The sequence below is a fragment of the Capsicum annuum genome, chromosome 7, assembly GCF_002878395.1.
Source record: "Capsicum annuum cultivar UCD-10X-F1 chromosome 7, UCD10Xv1.1, whole genome shotgun sequence".
In the NCBI taxonomy this organism is placed as follows: domain Eukaryota; kingdom Viridiplantae; phylum Streptophyta; class Magnoliopsida; order Solanales; family Solanaceae; genus Capsicum; species Capsicum annuum.
In genome coordinates, this window is record NC_061117.1 from 204,816,793 (window position 1) to 204,840,244 (window position 23,452).

Consider the following 23,452-nt stretch of genomic DNA (forward strand, 5'->3'; position numbering starts at 1 on the left):
AAAGATGCATCATTCAAAGTTATTCACGCACTTAAACAGCTAGAAAAGGGCAATCGACAGATTGAATTCACGAAGTACTACTCACTGAAGACACATTGAAGAACCAATCCCAGTATAGAATCTAGCTAAGAGTTTTAGCTTTGATTTTTAGGAGTTATTCATTGTGTTGAACTATTGATGTAATATTAGTTTCAATGTGTTATAAACTGAACTAGGGGATAGTTTTTGAGCTGAGGAAAACTCAAAGACTTTGGGAATACATTCCTTGGGGGCGTGTAGCTAAGAATTAGAGTTTATAATTTCTAATTGTTAAGATATAGGAATTAGAGTTTATAATTCCTAGGTTACAAGAGTTTAGTAATCAATTTTTGTTGAGGCTCACTGTTGTGTAGTGAAGTTGGGGTTAAATCCTGTAGAGGTACAGGTAATGATTTTTAACACCTTTTTGAGCCGAGTGTTTTTCACGTAAAAATCCAGTGTGTTATTTTCTTACTGCTTTATCTAGTTCAAAACAAGTTAGTCAGTCTGTTCCATCGATAGGCAACAATTAGGCAAAAATAAGATAATCAGTAGGGCACGTACTCTAACACATATGCAATCACATATATACATATATACCATTCCAGGATAGGGAACAAGGTTTAGCATCCTTTCAAAATCTTAACCTGGATTGTGTAGCTTTACCATTATAAATCCACCCATGGGCTATATGGGTCCAGTGTAACCCCCTGAATGGGCCCCAATACGTATAGCCGCATGAACCAACAATATCATAGGGGTCGAGGATTTTCATGTATCCTTCGCCCTCCATGATACATAAATACAAGTATAGACTTATGGGATTCCCGTGTACCCCAAAAGCATAAGGTCACCAAGACCAACCCTCATGTCGGAAAACATGAGTTCCCAGTGTTCGTCCTTTGGACTCACACCTTCACGGCTAGCTATCACAACCCCCATTATTACCCAATTAAAACATTTAGCACATTACCAAACCACCATTTCTAGGAGTCAATTATTATGGCATTATAGAGTGGTATCGTCATACCAACTGTAGTTTGCAAACAATGTTATTAGCCGACACTTAGGGGATTTTTGTGTACCCCACAGACTCTATTATTAAAAATTCAAATGGGGGATTCCTTCGTATCCCTTAAGGTTTTCATTAACTACTCACTTGAGGGATTCCCGTATACCCCACAAGGTTTTTAAAACCAGCCTTAACTATTTAACAATTTGTACCATGCATTAATTTCAAGAAATAAGTCAAATCAAACACTCTGGGGACTCCATTTACTCCTAATTCAAATTCCCACCTTTCTCATAACTACTACCCAGTTGCACAATACAAGGTTGGGGTCATAACAACTTCAAAAGTCACAAGTTTAAAGAAAGTTACCATTATAAAGTTCAACCACCATACCTATGCCCCCACATGTTCAAAATCATATTTAAAGCAAGGAAAAAACATAATTAAACCATGAGAAACAATATTCAGCCATGAACAACCAAAACCCCATACTTTTATTTCAAAACCATTGCAATATCATGAAAAGCATACATTAAAACATATGCCTCGAGCAAAATAACAAGGGGAGAGTAACATGCCTTAAACACCAAGAATTATGGAGAGAAATCACCCTTGAAGCCTTAATTGATTAACTTGATGAAACCCTAGCTTTTGCTTGAACAGAGAGTTTGAGAGAGAACTTGAGAGTGTTTTATTGGTAATGATGTGTTAATGAAGTCCCAAAGGATTTTTTAAGTTGTGGTATCAAAGTGACTTAAAGTGTAAAATGTCCAGAATGCCCCCAACTTAAAAATTGTAAAACGTCCGCATGTGGTTACGATTCATCACCTTGACTCATGACAATAACATACAACTCGTACCCTTGAGTCGCACCCTAGACAGTGAGTTAGACACTCATACACTGTCTACCTTACGACTCCATGATCCCACTCATGACCTAACCATATGACTCTTATGGTTTAGTCCTATCTAAGACAGAACCCACGATATTGGGAATTGGATAACATACAACTCAACCCTACCACTCGTAACCTATTCTCATGGCTCTTAGTGAGCCACTCGTTCTTAGATCCAAGTAAAGCCACTAAGTTACTAATTTCATTAGGGTTTGTCCTAACGATTCATCACCACCCTTAACTCCTCATACCACCTAGTCGTTACCAAAATCAAAAACCCAATCATCATCCACTGGACACCTAACAATTAGGGTTACCTAACCCGTACCCACTTCATACGAATTGTATGATGAGTTGTCAACAGGGCAAGGGAAAAAATTTGGGTTGTTTCAGCATAGTATCTTTAATATGCTTAAATGCTTGGGGTAAGGAAATAAGTAATAATACGGCTTGATCTTCATCATTAACTTTAGTATCTATATTACTCAAATCCATAAGAATAGAATCAAAAGAATCAAGATGTGAGAGTATAGAGGTACCTTCAACCATACGAAATATGTAAAGCTTTTGCTTCAGATAAAGTCTATCTTCTATTGTCATCTTCATATACAAGGTTTTTAGTTTTTTTCCACATGTCTTTCACTGTGGTTTCTGTAGAGACTTCACGTCAAATCTCATTTGAGAGATTTAGAATGATACTTAATTTGGTCTTCTTGTCTATGACAGCAAACTCTTCATCCATCATATTTTCTGGCTCCATCTCCTTTCCTTCCAGTGTCATATCTGAGCCATCCTGAATTAGGATAGCTTCCATATTTAATTGCCATATCCTAAAGTTTGCACTTTGATCAAATTTCTCAACGTAAGTCTTTGTTATAGTTATTTTGGCTATTTAAAATAACTTGGTTAGATCCGGCTCTAATACCAATTTGTTAGGATCGTGAACCCGGTTATTTCAGAATTTAGCCAAACAATGTTATAAGGATAATGACAAAGACAATAACAAGTTGATAATAACAGCAACTAAAGATGATAAAAAGGACACAAATTTAATGTGATTCAATCAGTGTTACCTACATCCACAAGCGGAGAGGAGCAATTTCACTATATCAACAAGGGTACAATAGAGAGGTTACAAAATTATAGTAGTCACTTTAATTAACCCAAATATCCCAAGAGAAGAACCTCACAAGATCATTCCAAAAATAAAGGCTCACACAAGTGTTTTCCAATACTCACTCTCTAACTAAATACTCTAATAGAAAGGAAGAAGAAACACAAGAGTATGAAAGAAAACTATTGAAATTGATATGTTATAAATGAGAAAGAAGGTCCCTATTTATAGAGATGAGAATGGGCTTGTTGATGTCATCCATGATGTTAATGGAAGATGTAAATTTCAATATTTGCATATGAATGAGAGAAATTTCCAGCTGTAAAATCTTTGGTAGCAACTTTATTTGACAAAACCAACAAATAATCTTCCAAAAGTCTTGAATTGATTTTTACCAAGTGTGAACTAAAGAAAAAAACTAAGTCCACATTGCACTTTTCAATTTCTACCAACTTTGTGGATTAAAGAGAGAACAATACAGGGCCACCCAAAACAGAGAACCATCTTAAAATCATCATATCTTCAAGAGTAACGGTAGTTTCACCACACGAAAATACGAAAGTGTTAAGTCTCACAACACCACCTTTCTACCAACCCAAAAATCAAATCTTTATCTATTTGGACTTTATACACAGAACCCTTTATAGAATCATAAATTCCAACAACTTTCCATATAGAATGATAGACAAACTCCATGGTTTCAACCCATTTCTTCCATTTGCTCTGTTGATGTCTACATCCATTATAAGAAACTTTCAACGGTCATTCAGATTCAGATGAATAGGGTAGTGAAGGAAGCTTCAAATTTGGACCTTCAAAGGAAGAAATAATGGGTTTCAAGAAATGGGCTTTTCTTGGTTGTGGGATTCCACCAAATGGTGAAACCATTAACTCTTCTCTTTCATTAAAGATTGAGTCTTTCATTGATTCTTGAAAATGAAATTTCACTAAGAGGGTGTGTTTTTTTGTTTGTGTTCGAACGAGAAGAGACTTTGTATGAAAAAAAAGACAAAAAATTTATGAAAAAATGAAAAGACTTTCCGAATGTCTATTGAGTGAAATGGATTTTAATAGTAATAAGCATTAATTAGTATTAAGATAATACAAGGTGACGTTGTGTACAATATATTCTTGTGTTTTGATTTTCTTTTCACCCTACACATAGTGGGAGCTTTAGTACACCAGGCTACTCTTTCTTTCCATCTATAAGGAAGGAAATATTGGACAACGGAAATTTTGTCTTCGTGTGATCACTAATACCTTAGAGCGATCTTCCTAGACTTGCTAACGCTAGATATTTTGTGCATATGACTGCCCTTTTAAATTTTTGTCTAAAGGCTTAGCATTTTCTGGCTTTGCGACTTTTTTGATAGGCCCATATTACTTGGCTAATGTTTGCTCGGCACAATCTTTGAGAAAACTTTTATTAGGGGTGTATTTTATTAAACTAATTTATTAATGATATTTGAAACTCTAAATTTAGTTGCTGGTAGTAATTTAATATTGATGATTAAAAGAAAAAAATAAAGTATTTAACAACATCATATCATCTACTTTCTCTATTTCGATTTGTTTGTCTTTTAGTTTCTTTTTACTTCATTTAAGAAAGAACGATTATTTTATTTTTTTTGAGAAAATGCATTGTTTCTATCCTAAACTATACACGAAATTGCTGAGATACACCCGAACTTTAGGAGGGTCCTATTAACCCTGGACTAATTAAAATTGTATTTTTGGCAACCTTAGTGCCTACGTGGCATATACGTGTGCCTACGTGAAACTTTAGTGTGTTGATTCACTGATGTGCCACGTATGCATCACGTAAGCACTAAGGTTGCCAAAAATACGGTTTTAATTAGTCCAAGGAGTAATAGGACCCTCCTAAAGTTCGGGTGTGTCTCAGCAATTTTGCGTGTAGTTCAGGGTGGAAACAGATCATTTACTCTTTTTTTTGGACAATATTTTAATTTTCACGTGACATGTTTATGACTACAAAAATAAAAGACATTTTAATGTGTTCAATCTATCTTTAGTTTAAGACCATATAATTCAAAATTCTTTCTTTACTTTCAAAAATTTCGTGTCAAATAAAATCAGATAAATAAATTGAAACGTAGTGAATATATGATATCTACAAAAACTTTCTTCGTAAATGTTTGAATAGTGATTTTGGATTAGGTTTTGAAAATTTATCTCAGGTGAGATTTTGGGTGGGATCTGAATAAAAGAGGGATGTTTTTAAAAAAAGTTGGGTCGGGTTTGAAGTGGTAAAAAGATGGGTTTGATAATTTTTTAAAGTCACGTGATAATTTTTAAAATTAAAGAACCAATTTTAGGATTATTTTTTCAAAAAGAAAAAACTCACTTTGTAATGAGAACCGTAAAGAGAATTTAAATATTATTGTTGTCTTTCACTTTTCTTATAGTACTATTTTATTTTTTTTGGCACGTTTAATGCAGCAACATGATTCTTGTTGGCCTATAAATGAAATTCTAAAGGAAAGAATACATAAACTGGCATACTTAAGTATTAAATTACAAAAAATAGCAATATTTTTATCAAATTACATTCTGTAGCATATGTATTTATATGTATTTGTATTTTTGTAGCAACAATTTGTAAAAATATAAAATACGTATCGATCATAAGAGCAGTAAAAATCATATGTATTTGTATTTTTGCAGCAACAGTTTGCAAAAATACAACTTGCTATATTATGTAATTATGAAATTGTTGCTATGAAACTCATAATTAAGGGAATAAGTCGGGATAAGTATGTTATTTTTGAATTTTGTATGTCCACTGAAAAATAGTGTACAGATCAAAACAACCAAAACTTTTCAGTGCATTCGTCCTATTCCCTTAGGCTCAATTTATGTGGTTCAGTTAGAATTTTGAGAATCCAACGAGTTTTTTATTATTCGTAATTTTTTCATATGTCTTTTTAGTATTTTGACTTGTTAATTAACTGACTTATAGTACTTCATACGAAGATTTCAGATGTGTGATTTTATTTCAAAAAAAAAAAACCTCAAATTTTCTCTCTCAAATTAGAACGGTGCCATAATAAATTGAGACGAAGTGAATACTCCCATTTTTCCAATTTTTGTGGCATACTTCAAATTTCGAGAGTAGTATTTCACAATTTTTAGATTGTTTTTTTGGTTTTGAGCTGGGGTCTATCGGCAACAACTTCTTTACCTTATCTTTGAGGTTGAGGTACAGTCTACGTATATTCTATTCTCCCCGGTCTCCACTGGTTATGTTGTTGAATTTCGCAATTTTGACCGTGATTTCAAATAAAGTTTCTGTTTTTATAAACTACGTAAGAAGTAATATAAGTCACAATTTGCAGTGACAGTGTATCAGTGCATAGACCAGCAAAGGTGCAGAACTACTCCCATCTTTTTGTTGGTTTATAAATAAAATTTTGTCCTACTATTTAACATTCTTGAAACCCTTATGCATAGAAGTAGTGAAAACAAAGAGTTAATAGTATAGTACTCAACAATGGTGGATCCATCAGAATATGCTTTCATGGAAGAAAGAGAGGAGCTAATGGTTTCACTTGTTGATGAACAAGTAATGCTCATTTTTAGAATTGCCCATTTTCTAAAACCAACATTACCCTCTACCAAGAAACTCCCTTCTCTCCCTTCAAGATCCAAACTTTGTTCTTCATTAAAGGTTAAGTTTGGGGGTGGGGTTATCTACATGAGGGGGTGGTCTAAATGGGTTGATAAGTTAAAGCCTTTATAACAAGAAACGTGGGAAAAATCTGGAATCGTTGAAGCTATTTTAGCTCCAACATTCAAGATTCATCTTCACAATGATTTGATTATTGCGCTTGTGGAGAGATGGTGTATGGAGACTAATACATTCATCTTTCCATGGGGAGAATCAACTTTTACTTTGGAAGATATGTTACTTTTGGGTGGTTTCTCTGTTTTAGGCCGTAGTGTGTTGAAACCTGTTAAGACCAAAGAGTCTGATGAAATGGAAAGAAGTCTTAGGGAACTTTATAAAGTTGTTAGAGCGCGTAAACTATGTGTTTATAACCATTCCTGGATGGAGTATTTTGAAGAAGTTGTAGTAACCATTTGGAGCATGTTGCATTTTTGACCCTTTGGTTGTCCAGGTTTGCGTTTCCCCCTAAAGGTTTTCAGAATGTGCACCAAGCTGTTATCCCTATTGCAATTCATCTTTCTCAACGTAACTCAATGCCACTTGCCCCTGCTGTTCTTGCTATTTATAGAGATTTGAACTTGCTTAACCAATTGATTGCATCTTCAGCTAAGCACACTGAACATAGTAGTAATTCTAGATGCATACAAGATGAGTCAGAACTTATCCTTCGCGCTCCTCTTCATTTTGTTCAGCCATGGGCTTGGGAGAGATTTTCCAGTTTGCAGCCTAAGCCTAGTGTTATTTACTGTGGAGAGCCAAGAGTGGCTAGATGGCATAGGGTGAAAAAAATAGAACATGTAAATCCTAGGAGTGAAATTGATTCGGTAGCAGAATGTTTTCTGTGGCGCCCTTATGCTAATGATACTGTGAAGAATTGGGACATCAACAAATTCTGCAAGGGAAAGGAGGAATATGTGGTGGCTGGACCAACTATGGGAAGAGAAATCTTGATACTTGCTCAGACTTATTCGAGCTTCTGAACTAGTTGGGATGGATTGTAAAGAACTGTACAACCCACATAGAGTATCAACGCAATTTGGACTAGATCAAGATGTGTCTGGTTGTGTAAATCATGCTTGGAGAAACTATGACAGACCAATTAAAGATGTCAACAGCTATATACCTTCCAGGCTCTTCAAGTCAGACGTTAGCAAACAATACTTAGAATGGTGGAAAGCAATAACAGTGCACCAGAGAATGCAGTTAAGCGTGTAACCAAGGGACAGCTGTCTAAAACCCATGGAAGGATAACCAGGCCATGGGGACACAAGGAAAAACTAAATGCCTCAGTGTGTTGTGAATTTGCACCGAAAAGTGATGAGGTTAGAACAGATGGCAATTATATTCAGGGTTGTGAAACGAGAGTTGTAGAATCACCATATTATGATGACGATGACGATTTAATGATTTCAGAATTTTCACGCAGGAGGCGGCTCCTAAAAGAAGGAATTACTGTACCTGGTAACCAAGAACTCCTACCTAGCACCCACAACCAATCTTCTTCAGCTTTGAATGATGGAGCTCGAACTCCCACAGAAAGGGAGGCCTTAACGGAATCAAAACCACTAAACGAAACACTTGAAACTTCTAAAGTAAAATCGGAGGAATTAGATAGAGATGAGGCATATTTATTTAACCAGGTGGTGCAATTAGAGAGCAAGGACAACAATGCTACTACATGTAAAAAGATTGCCACTGGCAACTTCCCATTTCCACCTAAGACTATTGCCACTGGTAACTTCCCATTTCCACCTAAGACTGAGTAACAATGTTTGATTTGTTACTTGGGAGTTTGGGTTCCAATTCATACTATGATCGCGAGCCCTTCCATTTTTTTTTGGGTATAACCATCTGGTATCCGGGACCGGCTAGCTCAACAATTCAGATTTGCATAGCGTAGGGATCATTATAGGGGGAAGCGCTCCTAGGACCGGGAGCTTCGAGAATTTTCTCCATTCTCGAAGCTGATACTTAAGGGGACATAAGAAGATTATGAACATCAATAGCATGAATCCTAAGAAAGTTCATTCGAATTCATCTGTCAGCGAATTTGATCACGCATAGTTTACAATATACATTCACACACACAAAAAAAGAACTTATTGTTACAGCTAATAAACACATTCTTTGTTGTCATCAGGCTTGCCACCAACATGATGTTTTCCATCTCTAGCAAAAGGTGTATAAAACACCTCGAGAAACCCCATAGTATATTATAAAACACGTTAATTTATTTACATGATGTAACCTACTCCTACAATATTTTGTACTTTGTTTACACGTTAGTAATCAATCCTCTCTAGCTTGTGAAATTATGTCTAAAAAAAAAAATGTGTAAATTTAGTAAATCCTTAGTCCCTGTTGGTTTTAAAAAAAAAAAAAATCATTGTCCTAATAAATTTGAAAAAAGGAAAATTTATTGTCTTTGTACTACTAGGAGAACGTTATTAATCTAAGTTTGGCACTATTTGAAATCTATAAATATGGGGATTCATAAAGCATGGTACACTCTCTCCTCCTCCTTGGAGAAGTAGACTTCTGGTTTAGTATTATTCGTTCATCTCACCAAATTCCTCGATCTCGATATGGGAAGAGCAAAAATCAACATGGAATTTACTCAAGATCATAAGAATAGGAAGTCAACCTGTGTGAAACGAAAGGCTAGCTTAGTCAAGAAAATCTCAAAGCTCGCGATACTTTGTGGCATCAAAGCATGCATGATCATAGATGGGGGAATCACTGATCAAGACATTTCTCAACATGATCAAATATGGCCGAATGATCCTAAACAAGTTCACGAGCTAATAAATCTCTACAAGGCCCAACCACTCCAAGGCCGGAGCAAAAGGGCTAAGACCTTGTCCAACTTCTTCGAAAATCAAAAGAAGAAAGTTGAGGTCAAAGCAGAAAATTACCCTACTTGGGATTCAAGATTCGACTATTTATCTGAAAAAGAATTACGAAATCTTGCTTGCGTTCTGGAGAGAAGGATAGAGAATGCAAAAGGAAAAGCCGGATTCTTGAAGCGCACGAATATCGGAAGCTCCTCGTTACTTTCTCGTCAAGAGATATTGGACTACACTGAGCTCATGAACTACAACAACAACTTGATGAACCAAACTACCTCTTGGTGGCCTTCTATTGACTACAACTTCTTTCAAGCAAATATTCCAAGTGGTGTGAATTCAATGGGCGTGGAATGGATAATCGACCTCTTACTACCATTGATTATCAATTTGACGATGCAGATTATTCTATGAAGATTGATGCAGAAAATTGGAGGTAATAATGGAATTGGTTAAGTTCAACAATAATGGAGTACCCTTTAATATACCATGCTTCTACTGATGACATGCCTTATGAATTCCAGTAGATCATTATATCACAAACTCATTTTTGTCTGTAGGATAATGTAGCAGTTCCTTTTTAAAAAAAAATAAAAAAATAGTTTGTTTAATTATAATTAGTATTCTGTTATTTGCATATTTATGGGAACTTTTCCAAGAAATTTTTAACTTTAAAAAAGAGATAATACATGGAAACCCCCTTAAACTTGTCACCAAAACTTACTTTAGACCCTCCTTAACAACTTTCAAGTGAATTAATCCCCTCAAACCCCCTCAAACTTGTCGTCAAAACTTACTTTAGACCTTAAATTAATCGGGCAATTATATACCCCTTAACAACTTTCAAGTGAATTAATTTCCACCCAAATTGCTGACATGGCAAATTAAAAAAAAAAAGACAGCAAGTGAATGGCCTAAAAAACATGAAAAAAATATGGGACCCACTTTTTAAATTTTATAAATTCTCTCTCTCTCTCTCTCTCTCTCTCTCTATATATATATATATATAAATAAAAAAAAAAAAAAATCTTCATCACTTCTTCATCTTCTTCAACCCCTCCCCCCCAAACACATTGTTATGGTCGAGAATTTCTTCATCTTCTTCAACCCTTTCCCCCCAAACACATTGTTATGGTCGAAAATTTCTAACTGAAGGAGTAATCTTCTTCACTTCTTCACTTCTTCATCTTCTTCAACCCCTCCCCCCTCGTCCCCCCAAACACATTGTTATGGTCGAAACTTTCTAACTGAAGGAGTTAGAATTGAAGGTTGAAATAATATTTTAATGGAGGAAAAATCTTAAATTGATATCTTTATGCTTGTTAATTCTTTGGTGGTGTTAATGGCGAAAACGAAAAAAAAAATGGAGGGGGAGGCATTTTTGTGGCATGGGTGGGGTTGGAAGGAGAGAAATAATGATGTTGATGGGAGATTTGGGACAAAAAGTACCTTTGTTGAGAAGTGCAACGAGAAGAAGAGTGATGAAGAGCTTAATAATGATTGTCATTGGGGAAAATATTTTTTGGGAAAAGACTCAAATATGTCACTGAACTATCAGAAATGACTCATTTATGCCATCCGTTAAAAGTTGGGCTCATTTATGTCATCATCGTTACAAAATTGGCTCATCCATGCCATTAATTTTAACACTCGATTTTTAGAAAACAACTTTACCACGTGGCAGCATATTAGAGGTCCACGTCATTTTTTAAATTTTTTAAAAAAAATTATAAAAAAAAAAATTATAATTTTTTTATTTTTTTTAAAATGGTTGGTTACGAAGTTTATAGATTACATATTTCTATGCTTTTATTTATCAAATAACGAATAATAAACTTTGCATATAACTAATGTTCATGTTTTTTCTAGATTTTTATTTTTAAAAATTATTATATATATATATATTTGATCAATCTTCTAGGTATTTATTTATACATGAACCCAAAATATTCAAACCTGAAATTCTAGTTCATCATAACCATTGCTAGTCCTTATATGCAATGATAATAAAGGACGGAACCGTATTCTTGTCATATTTTGCCAAATGAAAAAGGTGACCATATTAAAATGATCAATTCAAAACCTTAAATGGTTAATCCTTCTTAATACTTCGAAAAGTACATGATAGAGAAAGAAAAAGAATGCAAAAATGTGAACAATTTCTTCCGTTGGTGCATTCTCTTTTCCTTACTTTTCTCTCCCTCTTTGTGTGTATGCATGCAAAATGTATGAATACTCTAGTATTACAACAACAAATGTAAATAAGATTATGTTTGAATAATCACATGCTTTTTGTTTGAACCAAACCATAACAAAATGCTTTTTGTTGCTACTCGTTATCTACCTGTTTACAGTTGTAATAACCATAATATATTTGAATTGTTGCTCCAACTTTTATTTGCGATCATGCGAAATTCAATTTCAATATTATGAAATGGAGTTGCTCTTATTTTACATTTGTTGTTGTAATACTAGAGTAGTCAAATCTTTGTTATGATTTAATTTGAAGTGAGATTTGATATAATATATGATTCATGCATGCATATAAATGATTATCAAAAAAGAATAAATGATAACGTACACATCCACACTCAATACTTTAATACATACATTTTGCATGCATACACACAGAGAGGGAGAGAAAAGTAAGGAAAAGAGAATGCACCAACGGAAGAAATTGTTCACATTTTTGCATTCTTTTTCTTTCTCTATCATATATTTTTCGAAGTGTTAAGAAGGATTAACCATTTAAGGTCTTTGAATTGATCATTTTAATATGGTCACCTTTTTCATTTGGCAAAATACGACAAGAATACGGTTCCGTCCTTTATTATCATTGCATATAAGGACTAGCAATGGTTATGATGAACTAGAATTTCAGGTTTGAATATTTTGGGTTCATGTATAAATAAATACCTAGAAGATTGATCAAATATATATATATATATATATATATATATATAGTTATAGTTATAGTTATAGTTATAATTATTTTAAAAAATAAGAATCCAGAAAAAACATGAACATTAGTTATATGCAAAATTTATTATTCGTTATTTGATAAATAAAAGCATAGAAATATGTAATCTATAAACTTCGTAACCAACACCATTTTTTAAAAAATAAAAATAAAAAATTATAAAAAAAAATTTATAAATTTAAAAAAAAAAAGATTAAAAAATTTTAAAAATGAGGTGGACCTCTAATATGCTGTCACATGGCAAAGCTATTTTCTAAAAATTGGGTGTTAAAAGTAATGGCATGGATGAGCCAGTTTTGTAACGACGATGGCATAAACGAGCCCAACTTTTAACGGATGGCATAAATGAGTCATTTCTGATTGTCAGTGTCATATTTAAGCTTTTTCCCATATTTTCTTGGTGATGGTGTAGAACTAAAATGCTGCCTCTTCCGTAGATGAAGAGTAATTTAAAGAGAAATATACTTGTATTTGTGAAAATGCAGGGGGTGGTGTAGTAATTTGTGAAATAAAAGGTGGTCCTCATCTCCGGTGACAATGGTGATGGTGGAAAAAAGTGTTGTAAATTGAGATGTTTTGAGAATTTGGGGATGTTGAAGGATTTGGTGAAATGGAGATTGGACCATCCTCCTCAGTGGTGGCGTCAATGGCGGCGACAGTGTTGATGGTAATGGTGATCGGAGAAGATGAAGAAGATGGGCTATGGGTGGGGAGGGTGAACTAGCATGAGGTGGGGGTTATTTTCCTTTTTTTAAAATTAAATTATTAAATAATATTTTTTAAAAAAATTATGATGTGGCGATGACATGGCGTTGATATGGCGCTGATGTGGGCGCGAGTGCAACACACTCTCTCGTGTGAGATTGGTAGTATAATTATATGGTGGAAATTAATTCACTTGAAAGTTGTTAAGGGATAAATAATCGCTCGATTAGTTTAGGGTCTAAAGTAAGTTTTGGCGACAAGTTTGAGGGTGTTTCGATGTATTATCTCTTTAAAAAATTAGGCATAATACATGATCATGTGTTTTACTTGGCATCACTTGACATTTATATCCTCCAACTTTAGATGTGTGCTCATTTAGGCACTTAAATTTATATAAAGTTGAACAAGTAAACACATGCGCCCTATGAGGCATAATATATGTAGGACGCAAATTGGCCATATAAGACACCATATAGAACGCGTGTGTCTACTTGTTTAACTTTGTACAAGTGTCTACTTGTACAAACATAAAGTTGGAGGACATAAATGCAAATTGAAATCAAGTTAAAGAGTGTTTATATTATAAAGAAACAAATAAAACAGCTAAACTTGGTAAGAGTTGAACGGGTTGGGATTTGACCCCCCATTTTGGCTCATTTCAACCCAACTCATTTCAGCCTAAATAACTTTTGGATTGACCCACCCATTTATCAACTCAGTTCATTTTAGAAAGAAAACAGTGGACTATACTCTAGCTCCGGCTCTGCACCTATATAAAGCATGTGTAAAAAAATTGTTTCCACTTGCGTGGGAAGGGCATTGATTTTTTCCACAACACTTTACACATTAACTTAAAAGTGTGTTATAAAACAGGAGGACTAAAGTGTATGAACAAGCTCAGTCCTTAAAAGTTGGTTAGATTGGTCGTGTGTGCTTTCAAAAGATCCTAATTGTAGGATGAGTGACCACAGAGGGGCGTATTGGGATGGTTGTAACTTCTCTATCCTTAACTAGAGTCTTGAGTTCAAGTCCTGAAAATGTAGATGAGGTGACCTTCTTGGTAAGTAGCGGTTTACAACCCCCCCCCCCCGCCTGCAACTAGCTGGCACAACTCCGGATTAGTCTAGCAGTGTGTTAGGGATATCGGATAGCTAAATCTATCTACAGTCCTCCTAGTTGCATTACAATTGTTATGATTGTTGAATGGTCCTCCTCTCCACCTAGGCAAAAGATAGGGCGTCAAGCGAGCCCAATTGGATTTTTCACAGAAAAATATTATCTAATGGTTTCTTCCGTATTCCAAAAGCACCTACCAAGAATATCTTTAAGCTGAAAATAATTTCATGGGTGATTCTTGAAATAGAGCATTTTAATCTTTAACATTGTACCAAGAACATGCCCGTATCTGGCTATACAACAATAATGACTACTACGACTCAATTTCAAATAAGTTGGAGTCGGCTATATGAATTTGAACAACCATGTTTCTCCATTTAAATTCTCAGCTATGCCAAATGATCCTTCAAAATAGCTCCATACATGACAAAGTATTTTTTTTGGTCAAGGCTGTCTGCAATAAGTACACTTTGAGACAAGAATATTGCCAGAGTTCAATATTATCTCATCTGCTGGCTAGGAGATGTGTGCATTATATATTCACATGAGTTGTAATATTCGACAAATTAAGTTGGTTCTTGGGATAATTACTTGCAATTAAACAAAATTACTTGAGCTTCACGATCATAGTAAGTGGAGCCACTAGAAATATTATAGAATTTAACAAGATTGTGACAGATGAACTCGAAGGAGGACATTGTAACCTTGACTTTGCGTTCACAACAGGCACAAACACCGGGCTAAGAAAAGGTTTTGACCAAGTCTTGGTCAGTAAGACTACTTAATAGAGCTAAATGAGAACTGTCCATGATTGTTAATATGCAAAACAGATCTGGAAAGTAAACAAGTGAACTGAAACATAATTCAAGTGAAAAAACGTCACCCAAGCTGAGACAGTTATATCAGGACCTAAATAGAAGGATGAGCTAGTATCTTAGTAAATAGTCAATACCGAAGAGTTTTTTACTTTCTGGACAAAACAAAAGACTTAGCTAGAGAAGCATCACAAATATAGTTTAGCTTCACAAATATAGTTTAGCTTTATCTTGTTTTCATCTTGTCCTAAATCTTGGAACCTTTCCAGAATTGATGTTTTCAAGGTTTCTGATCCTCATCTCAAGTTTATGAATATCGATCATTCCAAATTGCCTACTCCCTTTCTCATGCTTGTTAATGTTTCCATCAGTTGTTTTGGTACAGGTTGCTGTCACCTGTGGTGCTTCGGCTGAAGCTTTGCTCATTTGCAAATTTTTAGCGGGACTAGTACTCAAAAATTCTGCATTTGGGACCATCGCATGCATGTTAGATTCTATCAGGCAAGTTGAGCTTGCAGCTACCTTTGTCATTGTTATTCTTGCTCTCTAGTGACACCATTTCCTTAAGTACATATGGCCCATCTCCATCTGACTTTCCAATTGAAGCCTCAACTTTTTCGCTTATTGGTTTTGATTCCGGTAGAGACTCCTTTTCTCTTGCGGTTCCATCATTTGAAGCCGGAGAAGATTGGCTTTGGTTGCTAGGTACTGTAATTTCTTTCTTCATGAGCTTCTTCTTACATAAAGATTCTGCAATCGGTATATTGTCATCATCTGATGATGATTCCACAACTCTCATTTCACAATCTGGAATTTTGCCATCTTCTATAACCTCATCACATTTCCAGAAAAATTCACAAGATACAAAGCCGTTCATCTTTTCACGAGTTCTAGACTGTTTTCCCTTTAATGCATGTTGAACTGCATCCTCAGGTGCAACAGTTTTGTTCTTCCACCACTCCAAGTATCGTCTTCTGACATCTGACTCGATGAACCTAGAGGGTATATAGAGCTTGGCGTCTATAATTGGTCTGTTATAATATTAGTCCAAGCAATTTCTGGGGTATGATCTCTAGCATGATTTACACAACCGGGCACATCTTGATCAAATCAGAATTGCATTGATACTCTATGTGGATTATACTGTTCAACACAATCCATTCCAACTAGTTCACAAGCTCGAACAAGTCGTGCAAAAATCAAGATTTCACTTCCCATCTCTTGTCCAACCACCCCATAATCAACCCTTGTAAAATTTGCTGATGTCCAAATTATTTACCATACCAACAGCATAAGGGTGCCACAGAAAACATTCTGCTGCAGAATCTATTTCACTTCTAGGATCCACACTTACTATTTTTTGCACCTTATTCATCTAGCTACTCTTGGCTCCCCAGAGTACATAACATTAGAATTAGGCTGTAAATTGGTAAATCTTGTTGGGTCATGGGCCTTTGTCCCTTCCTATGTGGATAAAATGAAGCCCAATTTATTGGACCAACCCACTTTGCCCATAGCCCAATTCTATGGGCATATATATTGACCTTTTCAGGTCTTATTCACCATTTAGAAAATTAAGAGTTCAGCACACAAAAGGAGAGAAAGAGCAGATTTTCGCCTAAAACATTTCAGCCACAGCAGTCATCTTTAAACTGGGATTCCTGCTTCGTTTCTTGTCCGATTGAGCTAATTTTTGGACTGCATGTTCCTCTCATCTCGATCTTTGATTAGGAACTGACAGAACTTGATTTGGTGATCTGTAACTCCTGTTTTTCAGTCCCAAACAGTAGCTGTGATTTTGGTGTTTGTATTCCTTTACTCTCTTGTTTTGTTGTTGTGGTGTATGTATTGTTGCTTGTTGTTTGGCACTTGTTTGGTGGCCATTTTGGAGGACAATATTGTAACTCTTTGGTGATTATAGTGGAGGTTTTGGTCCCGTGATTTTTACTCTTCACACGAAGGGTTTTCTACGTAAATCTTGTGTCTTATGTGATTGCCTTTATTCTTGTCTTATTTCATTTGATTGATTTGTTTGTTGTATATTACTCTTTTTTGCTTGGGTTTGTTTGTCTTCTCTTGGTTCAAGTTGAAAGGGAAAATTTAGTCTTGGGTATTTTCCGCTACTACGCTGTCGAGCTCTTTGATTGTGTGCCTGTCTTTCCTAACAAGTGGTATTAGAGCGTTGGTTATTGTTGATTGTCGATTTGAATGATGGAGGTAAATATGAGCAAGATGGTGTGTTTGAATGGTAGTAACTATCATACTTGAAAAGGCAAGATGAAAGATCTTCTATTTGTCAAGAAAATGCATCTACCTGTGTTTGCGTCTACTAAACCTGAATCCATGACAGATAAGGATTGGGAATTTGAGCACTTACAGTGGCTATATCAGACAATGGGTTGAAGATAATGTTAGAAATCATATTGTGAATGAGACACATGCTAGAAGTTTGTAGGACAAGTTCGAAACACTTTATGCTTTAAAGACTGACAATAACAAGTTGTTCCTGCTTAAGCAATTGATGAATATCAGGTATAAAGAGGGTAGTCCTATTTCTGATCATATTAATGATTTTTAGGGTGTCCTTGACCAGCTGTCCGGAATGGGTGTAAAGTTAGATGAAGAAATTCAGGGACTTTGGCTTCTTAATACTCTACCTGACTCTTGAAAAACTCTTCGAGTTTCTTTGACTAATTCTGCTCCCGGTGGTATTGTAACTATGAAATATGTTAAGAGTGGTGTCTTGAATGAAGAGATGAGAAGAAGATCTCAGGCCTCATCTTCTTCATCTTCACACTCTAATGTTTTGGTTACTGAAGAGAGGGGAAGAAACAAGTCCAGAGATTCAAATGATAGAGATAAAAGTAGAAGCAAGTCAAGGTTCAAATTCAAGAATGTTACATGTGACTATTGCAACAAAAAGGGGCATATCATGAAATATTGTTACAAGCATAAGAAAGATATGAGACGGCAAAAGAAAGAAGGCGATAATGAAAATCGTGTTGTTGTTATTGCTAATGATGATCTTCTTGTTACTTGTGGTTATGAGTCTAGCTGGTTTGTGAATTCCGGTGCTACTTCTCATGTTACGCTTAAGAAGGAATTATTTTTTTCTTATACTCCAGGTAATTTTGGGATATTGAAAATGGGCAATAATGATGAAGTTAAAGTACTTGGCATTGGCACGGTTTGTTTGAAACGTAACAATGGTTCCAAACTAGTTCTCAATAATGTCAAGCATGCTCCAGATGTTCGCCTGAATTTGATTTTTGTAGGAAGTCTTGATGATGAGGGTTATGTTAATACCCTTGGTGCTGGCCAGTGGAAGCTTACTAGAGGTTCGATGATTGTGGCTCGAGGTGACAAGTTGTCTAACTTGTATGTATTTCAGGGCTCTACTTCTAAAAGCTTGATAAACTTGGTGGAGAATTATACTTCATCAGAGTTGTGGCATAAAAGGTTAAGTCATATGAGTGAGAAAGGGATTGATAGTTTGGCTAAGAAAAATTTGCTTTCTGGAGTAAAACAAGCAAAGTTGAAGAAGTGTGTTCATTGCTTAGCCAGTAAACAGAAAAGAGTTTCTTTTTAGAGTCATCCGCCTTAAAAAAAGCTCGATTTACTGGAGTTGGTGCATTCTGATTTGTACGGTCCTTTTAAAGTAAGGTCTCATGGTGGTGCACTTTACTTTGTGACTTTTATTGATGATCATTCTCGCAAACTCTGGGTATTTCCTTTGAAGTCCAAGGATCAAGTACTTGATGTATTCAAGAATTTTCAGACCTTGGTTGAAAGACAGATAGGGAAGAAATTGAAATGCATCCGTTCAGATAATAGTGGTGAGTATATTGGTCCTTTTGATAGATATTGCAGAGAGCAGGGCATTCGGCATCAGAAAACTCCTCCAAAGACTTCTCAGTTGAATGGCTTAGCAGAGAGGATGAACAGAACACTAGTTGAGAGGGTTAGATGTATGCTTTCAGATGCTAAGCTGCCAGATTCCTTTTGGGCAGAAGCACTTAATACGGCTGTTTATGTTATTAATTTATCTCCTACTATTACTTTAAATAGTGATGTCCCTGGCAGAGTTTGGTCTGGTAAGAATGTTTCTTATGATCATCTTAGAATCTTTGGGTGTAAATCTTTTGTGCATGTTCCTAACGATGAAAGGTCAAAGTTGGATGTTAAAACTAGACAGTGTATATTCATTGGTTATGGTCAAGATAAATTTGGCTATAGTTTCTATGATCCGATTGAGAAAAACTTGTTAGAAGTCGTGATGTTGTGTTCTTTGAAGACCAAACAATTGAAGATTTTGACAAAGCTGAGAAGGTTGATTATCATAGTAGTGAGAGCCTAATTGATGTTGATCCAGTTCCTTTGACTACTGCTCCTGAAGAAAATCTTCATAGTGATGAAAATCAAGTTGATAATGAAGATGATGATCATATTCAGAATGACCAACAAGAAGTTGTTGATGCTCCAGTGCAAGTTGATATGGTTGATCAGCAACCAGTTGTTGATGCTCCAGAGAGTTCTCTCAAATGATCTACAAGAGAGAGAATACATTCATCTCGTTATCCTCCCAGTGAGTATGTACTCTTGACTGACGGGGGAGAACCTGAGAGTCTTGATAAAGCCATGAAAAGTGAAGAAAAAAAAGTAGTTTGATGCTATGGAAGATGAAATTAAATCTTTGCAAGATAACCATACGTTTGATTTGGTTAAGCTGCCTAAAGACAGAAAAGTTTTGAAAAATAGGTGGGTTTTTCGGGTGAAGCATGAAGATGGTAATCCAATTCCACGGTACAGAGCTAGATTGGTTGTGAAGGAATTTAACCAGAAAAAGAGAGTTGATTTTGATGAGATATTTTCTTTGGTTGTGAAGATGTCATCCATTCGTGTGGTTCTAGGCTTATCTGCAAGTCTAGATTTAGAGGTTGATCAAATGGATGTTAAAAATGTTTTTCTCCATGGTGACTTAGATGAAGAAATTTATATGGAGCAGCCCGAAGATTTTGAAGTCAATGGAAAAGAGAATTATGTTTGCAAATTGAATAAGAGCTTGTATGGTTTGAAACAAGCTCCTAGGCAGTGGTACAGGAAGTTTGGTTCCTTTATGAGTCAGTAGGGCTTCAAGAAGACTACTTCAGACCATTGTGTTTTTGGGAAAAAATTCTCTGATGGTGACTTTATTATTGTGTTGCTTTATGTTGATGACATGCTTGTTATTGGTCATAATACTTGCAGGATTCAAAAGTTGAAGCAAAAGTTGAGTAAGTCTTTTTCTATGAAAGACTTAGGACCAGCAAAGCAGATTCTTGCCATGCAGATTGTCCGTGACAGGAAGTTTAAGAAGTTGTGGTTATCACAAGAGAAGTACATTCAGAAAGTACTTCGAAGGTTCAACATGGATAAGGCTAAGGTTGCCAGTACACCTTTAGCTATGCACTTCAAATTGAGCACAAAGCAGTGTCCTTCCAGTGATGATGAGAAGGAAGATATAAAGAAAGTTCCTTATGCTCAGCCGTTGGTAGTTTGATGTATGCAATGATTTGTACAAGACCGGATATTGCTCATGTTGTTGGTATTGTTAGCCGTTTTCTTTCTAATACAGGAAGAGAATATTGGAATGTTGTAAAGTGGATTATGAGATATCTTTGTGGCACTTCTAGTCTAAGTTTGTGTTTTGGTACAGGGAAGCCTATTCTTTGTGGTTAAACTGATTCAGACATGACTGGTGATGTGGATACTCGCAAGTCTACTTCAGGATATTTCGTTACTTTTAAATGGGGAGATATGTCTTGGCAATCTAGGTTGCAAAAATGTGTTGCTTTGTCTACTACAGAAGCTGAGCTTATTGCTGCTGTTAAAGCTTGTAAAGAATTGCTTTGGATGAAGAGATTCTTAGGGAAACTTGGTTGTGCTCAAGAGAGGTATGTGCTTTATTGCGACAGTCAAAGTGTCATACATCTTGGCAAGAATTCTACATTTCATGGTCGGTCTAAACACATTGATATGAGATATCATTGAATTCAGGATGTGTTGGATTCTAAATTGCTTGAACTTGAGAAGATTCACACGAATGAAAATGGTTCCGACGTGATGAATAAAGCTTTGCCAAGAGGAAAGTTGAAGATTGTTGCATGATCGCCGGGATGGCGGTCTCCTCCATATAGTCGGGAGGGGGAGAATTATTGGGTCATGGGCCTTTGTCCCTTCCTATGTGGATAAAATAAAGCCCAATTTATTGGACCAACCCACTTTGCCCATAGCCCAATTCTATGGGGCATATATATTGACCTTTTCAGGTTTTATTCACCATTCACAAAATTAAGAGTTCAGCACACAAAAGGAGAGAAAGAGCAGATTTTCGCCTAAAACATTTCGACCACAGCAGTCATCTTTAAACTGCGATTTCCGCTTTGTTTCTAGTCTGATTGAGCTGATTTTTGGAGTGTGTGTTCCTCTCATCTCAATCTTTGATTAGGAACTAGCAGAGCTTGATTTAGTGGTTTCTAACTCCTGTTTTTCAGTCCCGAATAGTAGCTGCGATTTTGGTGTTTGTATTTCTTTGCTCTCTTGTTTTGTTGTTGTGGTGTATGTATTGTTGCTTGTTGTTTGGCACTTCTTTGGTGGCCATTTTGGAGGACAATATTGTAAATCTTTGGTGATTATAGTGGAGGTCTTGGTCCCGTGGTTTTTACTCTTCACACTGAAGGGTTTTCCACGTAAATCTTGTGTCTCGTGTGATTGCCTTTATTCTTGTCTTGTTTCATTTGGTTGATTTGTTTGCTATATATTATTCTATTTTGCTTAGATTTTTTTATCTCCTCTTGGTTCAAGTTGAAAGGAAAAGTTTAGTCTTAGATATTTTCCGCTGCTACCCTGTCGGACTCTTTGATTATGTGTCCGTCTTTCCTAACCAATCTCTCCCAAGCCCATAGCAGAACAAAATGAAGAGGAGCCCGAAGGATCATATTCGACTCATCTTCTTTATATCAAGATTACTTGGCTCAGGGTACTCAGCTGAAGATACAATCATTTGTTTAAGCAAGTTCAAGTTTCTATAAATACTAGAGAATTGCAATAGGGATAACAGCTTGGTGAACATCCCAAAATTGTTTTAGAGGAAAAAACAAACCTGGACAACCAAAGGGTCAAAAATGCAACATGCTCCAAATGGTCACCTCTTCTTGCAAAATGTTCCATCCAAGCATGGTGACCAATATGCAGTTTAAGCGCTTTAATACCTTTGAGCTTTACGAAGATTTTTTCCAACTTCAACAGAATCTTTAGCCTTAACAGGTTCCAACACACAGCGTCCCAAAACAGAAAGACCACTCAAAACTACCATATCCTCCAAATTAATAGTTGCTTCTCCCCATGGAAAAATGAATGTATTAGTCTCCATACACCCATCTCTCTGCTAGAGCAAGAATCAAATCATAGTGCTTATAAATCTCGAATGTTGGAGCTATAATAGCTTCAAAGTTTCCAGCTTTCTTCCATGTATCTTGGTGTAAATGCTTTAACCCATTTAGACCATTCCTTCATGTATGAAGAACCACCCCTAAACTTAACCTTTAGTGAAGAACAAGACATTTTGGATCTTGAAGGGAGAAAAGGGAGCTTTTTGGCAAAGGATATTGTTGGTTTAAGAAAATGGGCAACTCTAAAAATGGGTTGTACTTGTTCATCAACAAGTGAAACCATTAGCTCCTCTCTTTCTTCCATGATGTTTTAATCATCTAAAGAATCCACCATTCTTGACAAGTATCAAGTTCTTGAAAAAAAAAAAAAACTTTCTGTTTTCAAGAATGTAGTAAAACAAAATAATTCAAATAAGAAAAGGTAGCTGTATTGAATGAGACAAAGTTTCTAGTTATTTTCAGATTGTACTATTTTTTTTCTCAGTACAATGGAAAACAAGCAAATATGATCAGTTGTAAGAAAATATATCAAAATTCTATTTGTAAGCATGTTGATTCATCTGTTACTTTTAGCTGGACATTGCCAAGAGTGGAAAATAAACAAGCAAAGGGACACAGTAAGCCACATGTTCATTCATAACAGAAAAGTGTTACTCCCTTCATCTCAGTTTACGTGGCATTATTTGACTAGGCACGGAGTTTAAGAAATAAGAGAAAACGTCATTTTAATGTTATTTTTTAGTTGAATTTTCTTGTTAAATGGGACCTAATAAGGATAAAATTGGGATGGTGCCATTAAATAGTTGTCAAATAAGGAAATGTAACATTCTAA

At 35.6% G+C, this 23,452-nt stretch overlaps 2 protein-coding genes and 1 pseudogene across 2 annotated transcripts; 2 read left to right on the forward strand and 1 right to left on the reverse strand.

The window, feature by feature from the left end:
- Positions 1-6,551: 6,551 nt before the first annotated feature.
- LOC124885873 lies at positions 6,552-7,708 on the forward strand. Its single transcript, XM_047394127.1, has 3 exons — positions 6,552-6,623; positions 6,858-7,114; positions 7,180-7,708. Exons 1-3 carry the CDS (start codon positions 6,552-6,554, stop codon positions 7,706-7,708), a joined length of 858 nt encoding a protein of 285 aa, XP_047250083.1.
- A 1,605-nt stretch (positions 7,709-9,313) lies between these two features.
- LOC107854992 (agamous-like MADS-box protein AGL82) lies at positions 9,314-9,988 on the forward strand. The gene has a single exon (XM_016699973.1). The coding sequence runs from the start codon at positions 9,314-9,316 to the stop codon at positions 9,986-9,988; it is 675 nt and encodes a 224-aa protein (XP_016555459.1).
- A 5,689-nt stretch (positions 9,989-15,677) lies between these two features.
- On the reverse strand, positions 15,678-22,924 carry LOC124885874 (annotated as a pseudogene).
- Positions 22,925-23,452: the final 528 nt, after the last annotated feature.